This window comes from Lissotriton helveticus, chromosome 5_1, assembly GCF_964261635.1.
Source record: "Lissotriton helveticus chromosome 5_1, aLisHel1.1, whole genome shotgun sequence".
NCBI lineage: Eukaryota > Metazoa > Chordata > Amphibia > Caudata > Salamandridae > Lissotriton > Lissotriton helveticus.
The window spans coordinates 2084345426-2084358151 of NC_136065.1; the positions used below are offsets into that span (position 1 = coordinate 2084345426).

A 12726-nucleotide genomic window follows, 5' to 3' on the forward strand; every position below is an offset into this window, starting at 1 on the left:
AGGTGCCTCGCCTGCACCGCCTGCAATATCGTGTTGCCCCAGTCCTCTGACGGGCGCGATGGAGAAAGCCAGCCGCCATAGGCACTTGCCCATAAGTGGTCCAACCAGTCAAAATCCCTAGCTTCAAAGACAATGTCAGAGCAAGATCAGTGTGTCAGCACCAGTATTTTCAATGGCCACTACCTGCTCGGGTCACCTATGTCAGCTAACTAAAATGATGCCCTTCCTTACGGAGGTGGCAAACAAATAGCCGTGAATAAAACTCGAGTATTCTGACTGCAGAATGTTCAGAAGAACAGAGTGAGACTGGTGGCTAAGATCACAGCTTTCGCCATGTTACTCCACTGAATAAAAACCTGCACTGGCTTCCAATCCAGTTGAGAATTATCTTCAAGGCCTTATTCACTAACCATAAATACTGTGGCAACGCACCTCTCTTTTTAAATCGAATCTACATTGAACCTAATCTTTGGAACTTCATGGTCCCTCTTTAATATACCTGGCCAAATTTATTAAAATCTTAAAAACCAGACTGCTCACCTTTGCTTGTGTCTAGCAAGGCTCTTTGGTGTTCTGTCTTTCCCACCTCTCTAGCTCCAAGTACCCCTTATTGTTAAATGTGTGCACTACAAATATCTATTGGTGGTTATATTATAAATGGCCAATCCGAAAACAACATTCTGAGTTTTAAAACCAAGCCATCCATGCCATCCCCGCCCGTCCTTCACGGACGCTATCGTAGACCTCATCACACCCCAGGCTCTCGCATCCACTGAACACATCTCACTCGGAGACCTCAACTTCCACCTGGACAACCTAAGTGACCATACCACTGCCTGTTTACTAGAGAACCTCGCCAACATCGGCTCAAGGAGCTAGTGACCACACCAACCAGCACAGCCAGGCACATGCTCGACCCCGTTTTCTCCGGCAGCGGAAACATCACCTACAGCCACACCACCAAACTCCTCTGGACTGACCACCACTGCGTGCACCTTGCTTTCACTTTGCCCACCGCAACCACTGACCTCATCATCCCCCCCTAAGTGTAGCTGGAACAAGGCCATCGAGAACGTCTCATCGACCTACTCAGCACGAGCACTCCGCCTGAACCAACAAATGCCAGCACTGCAGCTCGCAACCTGCACCAATGGATCTTCAACTGTGCCGACAGTCTGGCCTCCTTCAAGAAGACACCGGGCAAGCAACACTCCAAGAAAGCCAGCTGGACTCCCACCCTCCATGAGTACAGATGCTCCTGCTGAAGAATCAAGAAGAGATGAAGGAAAAACAAACCTCCAGCAACACATGCAAACTTCATATCTGCAGTCAATGCACACCACCTCCTCCTCAAAACCCCAAAGAAAACAGCCCTCAAGGAAAGAATAAACACCAACGCACACAACAGCAAAGAGCTCTTCGCCATCATCAAGGAGTTCATAAGGCCCAACAGCGAGACCAAAGATGTCCCACCCTCCCAAGACCACTTCCGCTCAATCAACTGCTCCATCGAAACTGCCACTTTCCACATCAACTGTAAACACACCGAGATCAATCCCATGCGGATGAAACCGTCCGACAGACTTTAAGAACTTCAGACCCATCTCCCTCCTCCCCCTTCCCAGCCAAGATCATCAAGAAGGGCATCAAAGCCCTACTCTCTGAGTTCATCGAAGAGAACCACATCCTGGACACCTCCCAATCCAGCTTCTGAATCAACCACAGCACCAAGACCGCACTTGTAACTGCCACCGATGACTACTGCTCCCTCCTCAACCGGGTGTGTGTGAAACCACAGCCCTCATTCTACTGGACGTCTCGGCCGCCTTTGACACCGTCTCCCACCGCACCTTAATCACATGCCGGCATCGGTGACAAGGCACTGGACTGTATCCTCTCCTTTCTCACTGGCTGAAATCAGCGAGTCAGGCTACCCCCGTTCCTCTCAGAACCTACAGAGATCAGCTGCGGAGTGCCCCAGGGCTCCACCCTGAGCCCCACCCTCTTCAACATCTACATGGCTCCCCTCACAGCCATCTTCAGAAGCCAAGGACTCAACATCGTCTCCTACGCCCACGACACCCAGCTGATCATCTCCTTCACCAACAAACCCACAGCTGCCAGTACCAACATTCTCAATGGAATGAGGACAGTTGCCCCTTGGATGCAAGACAGCTTCCTCAAGCTCAACTTGGACAAGACCAAAATATTCATCTTGTTACCCACCCCCTCAGCCTGGGACAACTCCTGGTGGCATGGTGCACTAGGAACTCCTCCTACCCCTAGGGACCATGAACGCAACCTTGGCATCAAATTGGACTCCTTGCTCTCTGTGAACTGCCAAATCAATGCAGTACCTCATCCTGTTTCCACAAGCTCTGTCTGCTTTGAAAGACTTTCAGATGGCTCCACACAGAATCCAGAAATACGATCACCCACGCCCTCATCACCAGTAGACTTGACTATGGCTAAGCACTCTACACCGACATCACCCAGAAACGGCCCAGGAAACTACAGAATATCCAAAACGCCGCAGCCAGACTGGTCCTTGACATCTCCCACAGCAGCCACATGACACAGTCCCTCAGACAACTCCACTGGGTTCCTATCAACAAGAGAATCACCTTTGAGATCCTAAAAGGCCCTCCATGACGCAGGATCAGAATATCTGAACAACTGCATCACTTTCCACACACTCCCCAGACAACCCCGCTCTGCCCAACTCGCTCTGGCCTCCGTCCCACGAATCCACAAGACCAGGACAGGAGGAAGATCTTTCGCCTGCCTCGTGGCCAAGACCTGGAACATTCTACCCCTCCACCTCAGGCAATCCGCGGACCTCAGGAGTGAGTAGCCACGCTTTACAAACCCCTGATTGATTGATGAAGAAATTGCAGCTGGGGATGGACTCGACAACAGAAGCACAATCGTGAAAAACCTCACAATTAAGAATCTGTATGATTCAGAATTGGTAGGTAACTTTAAAGGACCTCCTAATATTCCAAAAGTGGGATTTCGAAATGGGTTTGTTGATGGGCATTTCCCAGACTGATAGGATCGTTTGGAATTCAGGTGGGTCAGGTGAGCTTCTGAATCCCCATTGACTCACACTGCCTCTTGCACTGCACAAAAGTTCACGACCATTTCAAGCCTCATTTGGCAACTGCATTTTGAAGTGACCTCTTAGTACTCACTTTCACAGCCTAAACCCAGCAGGCATGCAGGCCTGCTCTCCATAGACCATCCCCCTTTATCTTCTGAGCGCATTGAAGTCCCATGTACTTGCACGCGCTGCGACCCAGTGCGCACAATTTTTGTGTGCGTATATGCTGGCTTTCTTTCTGCTTTCCTGGAAAATACAGTAAAGACTTTTGGATCCCCACATTACCTCTGATATCAAGGAATTGGCAGTATTTCCTACCCATTATAATTTTCCTTATAGAAATTTGAAATCTATACTCCAGAGGGACAGACATCACAGTTACAATGTTGTTACCTGTTCCTTTGACCGACCAGGATTCAGGGACGACTGCCTTTCTTCACCATAGAAGCTTTCAATCATCCCTCCTCCTCATTTTCCGTGTTCAGCTCCTCTTTATCTTAGGAGACCTGATGATGCCATCCCCCCCCCCCATCTACGTGAGGGAAACAAAAGTTCATTGACTACCTCTAAGGACCCTACTGAGGGCGGATCCATAAAACCACCATTGGGGCCTCTCTGTGGAACCACCACTGAGGGCTGATCCATGGAACCACCACTGAGGGCTGATCCATGGAACACCACTTAAGGGCTGGTCATGGAGCCACCACTGAGGGCCACTCCATGGACCCACCACTGAGGGCTGATCCATGGAGCCACCACTGAGGGCCACTCCATGGACCCACCACTGAGGGCTGATCCATGGAGCCACCACTGAGGGCCACTCCATGGACCCACCACTGAGGGCTGGTCATGGAGCCACCACTGAGGGCCACTCCATGGACCCACCACTGAGGGCTGCACCATGGAACTACCACTGAGGGCTGATCCATAAAACCCCCACTGGGGCCTCTCTGTGAAACCATCACTGAGGGCTGTTTCATGGAACCACCACTTTGGGTTGGTCCATGGACCCACCACTGAGGGTCACTCCATGGAGCCATCACTGTGGCCTCTCCAAGGATTTCCTTGGGTGGGAACCCTCCAAGTATTAAGTCCATGGATTCCCTGTTGGTGGACTGCCACTTCATGCTTCTACTGAGCACACTCACTCCAGCCTCACTCTGTCATCCCTCTGCCAATAACTTCCTGTACACTAAAAAGATACCTTTTTGGACAGTTGTATTTCTGAAGAGCAAGAACGCCACAGCAAAATCCATCCCCTTTCTGGTCTGCTCAAAAGGCGACCATACACATATTCTTCCGTATCACAGCTCGATAGCCCTCAAATTTATCATTTCTCCATTTAAGAAACACACTGAGTGGACTCTCGGCACAATCTAGCTAGAATCATTCTCAAATAAAGAGAAAACATGGGAGGGGAGAGGAACCTCTAATGATATTCCCAAACACCAATCCCATTTTCATTCCTTTTACCAAAGTGCTTTTGGAATTCTACCTCCTACGCCTAATCTTCACTCAGAATGCAATGAACACTTCATAGATGGTTGTTAAAGGCATCAAGCATACCAGAAACCACGGAAGACCAGTGAGGTGAGGACGCAACACTGCACAGTAAAGACCTTTTGAGTGTTGTGGTGGAAAAGGCATGTTTTACTTAAATCCTATCCCTACTTTGCTAATGTAGACAGCTGCAATCAGAACAATTAAAATACAGAACATGTAAGATCTGCCCATCAGGTTACTTCTTACCCTGAAACATGAAACACCTCCCCTAAAGCGCGCAAGTTAGTGGGAGCATATGCTATCAGAGCAGATTCCAAACACCCCTTTGGTATGTATATTGGGAATACGCAAACTCAAGTTAGCTAGACGAAGGAAATTCCTGGCAGTTGCACTTTTACTCGCCAAACGGCGCAGGGCAACGCGCTGGGGGAGCAAGAGACCCCCAAGGCTTAAAGACTGGATCGCTGACATGACCTATTGCAGAGAGACACTAGAGGCGTACGCAGAAGACCTATCACAGGCCTCGAGACCTAGAGACTTCTGGGACCCACTAGTGCAATACCTGCAATCAGCGCAGGAGATAATGTTACACCATAAGGGCATTCTTTCAGCTATGTCACATCTAAAGCTGTTTAGGAAAGGCAAAGACGTTCGAATGAGGTGGTACGGACACCATGTATAGTATTACACCTTGGCAAAGCAAATGTACGAGGCATGTCCATGGAGGTCATTTATTTAATTATGCATAGCTGTAATGTAAAAAAGTGCTGTATGGCTTAAATGTGAACAATGTTATGTAACCTCTTGGGTCACGCATGTGTAAAATACCCCTTGCGCCACTATTGCTTCAATTTTCCCACGTTAAAAATGTAGCGGCTTGTAAATCTGCCCCTTTATGTTTTTGTGATGACCTGCTGCTGGATGGACAAAAATAAAATAATTTAAAAAAAATGTTTTTAAGTTAGTGGGAGCATATATGCTTATGATCCAATTGACTAGCGTCAGAGTAGATGGACTGACTCCCTGAGATAGCAGCTCCTAACCCAAAGACTGATCATCGAAGACCATAACTATGTACCGTTGGCTCTGAATCTTATAAACACTAATTTTCATTCTGCTATGAGTGCTCCCTTTTGTACTGGCATGTTCAAGGGTGATGGGTCTTGGAAGATGAAGTCCACACACACACAACACCACGTGGACCAAACGATGATACCGATTTCTGCAAAACTCTAATCTTCTGCTAACAAATCACAATCTCTTTTTAATTTCAGACTCCAACGCGAGCAATGGTAAGTGAATTTTCATATTGATCTTTGAAGAAAATGTTATTTTCATAACATGACTTATTATTTATATATTTTATTTATGAATTTTATAGAGTGCGACCTTGACCCGTTAGGGTATCAGAGCGCTTTACAGGAAAATATAGCAATAAACAGAACAGGATTAACATCAACCAGTTACGGATCGAGTAGTAGGGGACAAGGTGCAGGATACACGAGGGAGATAAGGGCATGTATTTACAGGTTACATATCCAAATACTCGTGACACAATAACACATTACAGATTACATTTACAAATGTTCAAGACTAGGCTCCAAGTTTCTGATGGGGTAACTAGATAATCCAAAGGAAGGCAATAGACTTCCATGCCCTCGTTAAGAACACCGAGACACAGCTAACTTAATATGGTATGGAGATCCTGTTGCAGCAGAGTGTTGCCTGATCGTCTTTTTAGGGGAATTAAAAGTCAACTGCCTGTGATTACACTACACAGTGTTGGTATCTTCCATAGATTCACACGTTCGATATATTCTCTATAGTCAGATTGGGAATCCTATCTGCTAATGGTAAGTAACAGTTAATCAGTTATCATAGTCGAGAGAGTAGCCTATCTACCTCATTATGTGATCCAAAGTCAATTTAAGGAAGTGGAAAGGTTTTTAGCTCAACTCCCCACAAAGGCTGCCACAGTTTAAAATTTAAAGGGCAAAGTTAAAAAAGAAACAAATAGGAAGAACCTCATAAAAGGAAACTAGGGAGAATTGCATGTTAATCTATGAAAAAAGCCAAAACTGAAGAAGTATTTCTGCAGCTGAGTAGATTCCTCACGCTGAATCCTTCACAGATTCACATGCTTGTATGACGAGAACGTAGTGGTTAAAAAATACCCAGACAATAGGAATGAGGCCTAGCTAAGCTCAAAGGTTGCTCAGCAGTGCTTGCCCTACTGCTGTCTCGGTTTTTGTCTGCACATCACAGCAGCAGTGGCTTGAAAAGGTGGCTGTTGTGGCTCAAATTGCTCCTCAAAAATGTCTATCAAGAGGAAACCTGCAAAGAAATCAATCGCCATCACTGTCCTCCCTCTTTTCTTACAGCAGATATTATCTAGCATCTTGATAGCAATATACTGCCTTCCGCCCGGACGGGCTCTAGGGCGGTGCGATCGGTGCCATCGCACCTGGCGCTGACTTGGGGTGGGGGCGCCATGTTTATTGTTCAAAAACTACCTTACGCCGTTTCCTAGTCCCAGCAATAAAAACATCAAGATAACTCAATTGATTAATGTTCTTCCTGGAGAGAAACTGGAGTTTGTCTAAGAAATGTTGACTCGTAGTGCAGAGGGTTATTGTGCCTACTGCAAAGCACGTGTCCCGTTCAGATCATCCGCGCCCTCATCACCGGTAGACTTGACTATGGCTAAGCACTCTACACCGGCGTCACTCAGAAACGGCTCGGGATACTACAGAACATCCAAAACGCCGCAGCCAGACTGGTCCGTGACATTTCCTGCTGCAGCCACATGACACAACCCCTCAGACAACTCCACTGACTTCCTATAAACAAGAGAATCCCCTTCGAGCTCCTCACACATGCCTAAAAGGCCCTCCACGACACTGGACCAGAATATCTGAACAACCGCATCGCTTTCCGCACACCTGCCAGACAACCCCGCTCTGGCCAACTTGCTCTAGCCTCCGTCCCACGGATCCACAAGACCAGGACAGGAGGAAGATCCTTCACCTACCTCACCGCCAAGACCTGGAACATTCTACCCCTCCACCTCAGGCAATCCGCGTTGTAGACCTCAGGGGTGAGTAGCCACGCTTTACAAACCCCTGATTGATTGATGAAGAAATTGCAGCTGGGGATGGACTCAACAACAGTAGCACAATCGTGAATAAACCTCACAATTAAGAATCTGTATGATTCCGAATTGTTAGGTAACTTTAAATGACCATCTAATATTCCAAGAGTGGGATACTGAAATGGGTTTGTTGATGAGCATTTCCCAGACAGATAGAATTGTTTGGAATTCAGGTGGGTCAGGTGAGCTTCTGAATCCCCATTGGCTCACATTGCCCCTTGCACTGCACACAAGTTCACAACCATTTCAACCCTTATTTGGAAACTGCATATTGAAGTGACCTCTTAGTACTCAGTTTCAATGCCTAAACCCAGCAGGCATGCAGACCTGCTCTCCATAGACCATCCCCCTTTATCTTCTGAGCGCATTGAAGTCCCATGTGCTTGCACGCGCTGTGACCCAGTGCGCACAATTTCTGTGTGCGTATATGCTGGCTTTCTTTCTGCTTTCCTTTTGGAACCCCACATTACCTCTGATATCAAGGAAATGGCAGTATTTCCTACCCATTATAATTTTCTTTATGAAAATTCTGAAAGTTATACTCCAGTGGGACAGACAACACAGTTACAATACTGATACCTCTTCCTTTGACCGACCAGGATTCAGGGACGACTGCCTTTCTTCCCCATAGAAGCTTTCAATCATCCCTTGCCCTCATTTTCCTTGTTTCGGGCTTCTCTTTATCTTAGGAGACCTAATGATGGCCCCCCCCCCCCCCCAATCTACTTGAGGAAATAAAACTTCATCGACTACCACTAAGGACCCTAGACAGATTATATTATATATAAATGTGCCGTGTTGGTTTTGTTTTTAAGATACACAACTTTGATCAGTGGATTTGTTCATGTGTTTATCACTTTGATAAGAGGACAGAGCACATCCCTCACTACACACCCACTGCGCTGTCTTAAAGTAAAAGTTTGTGGCCACCGTGGGGCCAGTCTGTGTATCCAGCAGGGGGGAGATTCTCCTAGCAGCCACCACTGAGGGCCACTCCATGGAACCACTACTGATGGCTGCTCCATGTTGCCGCCACTGAGGGCTGGTCCAGGGACCCACCACTGAGGGCTGCTCCATGGAACCACCACTGAGGGCCACTCCATGGAACCAGTACTGATGGCTGCTCCATGTTGCCGCCAGTGAGGGCTGGTCCATGGACCCACCACTGAGGGCTGCTCCATGGAACCACCATTGAGGGCCACTCCATGGAGCCACCACTGAGGGCTGCTCCATGGAGCTACCTCTGAGGGCTGCTCCATGGAGCCACCACTGAGGGCTGATCCATAAAACCACTACTGGGGCCTCTCTGTGGAACCACCACTGAGGGCTGCTCCATGGAACCACCACAGGGCCTCTCCATGGAGCCACCACTGAGGGCTGCTTCATGGAACCACCAGTGAGGGCTGCTCCATGGAACCACTACTGATGGCTGCTTCATGGAACCACCACTGAGGGCCACTCCATGGAACCACCACTGAGGGCTGCTCCATGGAACCACTACTGGGCCTCTCCATAGAGCCACCACTGAGGGCTGCTTCATCGAACCACCACTGAGGGCCACTACATGGAACCACTACTGATGGCTGCTCCATGGAGCCACCACTGAGGGCAGATCCATAAAACCACCATTGGGGCCTCTCTTTGGAACCACCACTGAGGGCTGCTCCATGGAACCACCACTGAGGGCTGCTCCATGGAACCACTACTGGGCCTCTCCATAGAGCCACCACTGAGGGCTGCTTCATGGAACCACCACTGAGGGCCACTACATGGAACCACTACTGATGGCTGCTCCATGGAGCCACCACTGAGGGCTGATCCATAAAACCACTACTGGGGCCTCTCTATGGAACCACCACTGAGGGCTGTTTCATGGAACCACCACTGGTCCTCTACATGGAGCCGCCACTGAGGGCTGCTCCATGGAAGCACCACTGAGGGCTGCTCCATGGAGCCACCACTGAGGGCTGCTCTATGGAAGCACCACTGAGGGCTACACCATGGAACCGCCACTGAGGGCTGGTCCATGGAACCACCACTGGGCCTATCCATGGACCCACCACTGAGGGCTGGTCCATGGAATCACCACTGGGGCCTCTCCATGGAACCACCCCTGAGGGCTGCTCCATGGAACCACCACCGAGGGCAGAAACAATGGAGCCACCACTGAGGGCTGATGCATAAAACCACCACTGAGGGCTGATCCATAAAACCATCACTGAGGGCTGATACATAAAACCACCACTGGGGCCTGTCCATGGAACCACCACTGAGAGCTGCTCCATGGAGCCCCCACTGAGGGCTGCTCCATGGAACCACCACTGGTCCTCTCCATGGAGCCACCACTGGGGTCTGCTCCATGGAAGCACCACTGAGGGCTGCTCCATGGAAGCACCACTGAGGGCCACTACATGGAACCACTACTGATGGCTGCTCCATGGAGCCACCACTGAGGGCTGATCCATAAAACCACTACTGGGGCCTCTCTGTGGAACCACCACTGAGGGCTGCTCCATGGAACCACCACTGGTCCTCTACATGGAGCCGCCACTGAGGGCTGCTCCATGGAAGCACCACTGAGGGCTGCTCCATGGAACCACCACTGAGGGCTACACCATGGAACCGCCACTGAGGGCTGGTCCATGGAACCACCACTGGGCCTATCCATGGACCCACCACTGAGGGCTGGTCCATGGAACCACCACTGGGGCCTCTCCATGGAACCACCCCTGAGGGCTGCTCCATGGAACCACCACCGAGGGCAGAAACAATGGAGCCACCACTGAGGGCTGATGCATAAAACCACCACTGAGGGCTGATCCATAAAACCATCACTGAGGGCTGATACATAAAACCACCACTGGGGCCTCTCCATGGAACCACCACTGAGAGCTGCTCCATGGAGCCCCCACTGAGGGCTGCTCCATGGAACCACCACTGGTCCTCTCCATGGAGCCACCACTGGGGTCTGCTCCATGGAAGCACCACTGAGGGCTGCTCCATGGAAGCACCACTGAGGGCCACTCCATGGAGCCACCACTGAGGGCCACTCCATGGAACCACCACTGGGCCTATCCATGGACCCACCCCTGAGGGCTGCTCCATGGAACCACCACCGAGGGCAGAAACAATGGAGCCCCACTGAGGGCTGATCCTTAAAACCATCACTGAGGGCTGCTCCATGGAACCACCACTGAGAGCTGCTCCATGGACCCACCACTAAGGGCTGCTCCATGGAGCCACCACTGAGGGCTGCTCCATGGAACCACCACTGAGGGCTGGTCCATGGAACCACTACCGATGGCTGATCCATGGAAACATCACTAAAGGCTGGTCCATGGAACCACTCCTGATGGCTGATCCATGAAAACACCACTGGGCCTCTCAATGGAACCACCACTGAGGGCTGGTCCATGGACCCACCACTGAGGGCTGATCCATGGAACCACCACTGAGGGCCACTCCATGAAGCCACCACTGGGACCTCTCCATGGATTTACTTGGGTGGGAACTCTCCAAAAATTAAGTCCAAGGATTCCCTGTTGGTGGACTGCCACTTCATGCTTCTACTGAGCACACTCACTCCAGCCTCACTCTCTCTTCCCTTTGCCAATAACTTCCTATACACTAAAAAGATACCCTTTTGGACACCTGTATTTCTGAAGAGCAAGAACGCCACAGCAAAATTCATCCCCTTTCTGGTCTGCTCAAAAGGCGACCATACACATATTCTTCCGTATCACCGCTTGAGAGCCCTCAACTTTACAATTTCTCCATTTAATAGTAACACTGAGTGGACTCTCGGCGCAATCTAGCTAGAATCATTCTCAAATAAAGAGAAAACATGGGAGGGGAGAGGAGCCTCCAATGATATTCCCAAACACCAATCCCATTTTCATTCCTTTTACCAAAGTGCTTTTGGAATTCTACCTCCTACGCCTAATCTTCACTCAGAATGCAATGAACACTTCATAAATGGTTGTTAAAGGCATCAAGCACACCAGAAACTACTAAAAACCAGTGAGGGTGTGATTTGCACAGTAAAGACCTTTTGAGTGCTGTGGTGGAAAATACATGTTTTACTTAAATCCTATCCCTACTTTGCTAATGTAGCCAGCTGCAATCAAAGCAATTATTACAGAACATGTAAGATCTGCCCATCAGCCTGCTTCTTACCCTGAAACATGAAACACTTCCCCTAAGGCCCGCAAGTAAGTGGGAGCATATATGTTTAAGGTCCAATTTAGCGCCTTGATGCCCTTGGGCAAAGTTTGTGCTTTAGAAATCTAATATTCATTCATTCATTAAATTGACCAGCGTCAGAGTAGATGGACTGACTCCCTGAGATAGCAGCTCCTAACCCAAAGACTGATCATCGAGGACCATAACTAGGTACTGTTGGCTCTGAATTTTATGGACACTAATTTCCCGTCTGCCATGGGTGCTCCCTTTTATACTGCCATGTTCAAGGGTGATGAGTCTTTTATAAAGATGAGGTCCACACACACACACAAACGACACTACGTGGACCAAACGATGATACAGATTTCTGCAAAACTCTAGTCTTCTGCTAACGAATCACATTTTCTCTTTCATTTCAGACTGCAACACGAGCAATGGTAAGTGCATTTTCATACTAATCTTTGAAGAAAATGTTCTCATAAAATGACTTCCTTGCCCTTGTTAAGAACCCCGATATACAGCTAACTTAATATAGTATGGAGATCCTTTTGCAGCAGAGTGTTGCATGATCGTCTTTTTAGGAGAATTAAAAGTCAACTGCCTGTGATTACACTACACAGAGTTGGTATCTTCCAAAGATTCACATGTTCGATATATTCCCTATAGTCAGATTGGGAATCCTGTCTGCTAATGGTAAGTAACAGTTAACAATCAATTATCATAGTCGAGAGAGTAGCCTATCTACCTCATTATGTGATCCAAACTCAAGTTAAGGAAGTGGAAAGGT

General features: G+C 48.8%; 1 protein-coding gene across 1 annotated transcript in view; it reads left to right on the top strand.

Annotated features, from left to right (window-relative positions):
• LOC144756335 (decapping and exoribonuclease protein-like) overlaps nucleotides 1–12726 on the top strand; it is a 157003-nt gene that overhangs the window by 118707 nt on the left and 25570 nt on the right. The window contains exons 6-7 of the mRNA XM_078646057.1: nucleotides 5881–5898; nucleotides 12359–12376. Of these exons, the coding sequence (XP_078502183.1) occupies nucleotides 5881–5898; nucleotides 12359–12376 (36 nt within the window). The remainder of the gene's footprint in view (nucleotides 1–5880; nucleotides 5899–12358; nucleotides 12377–12726) is intronic.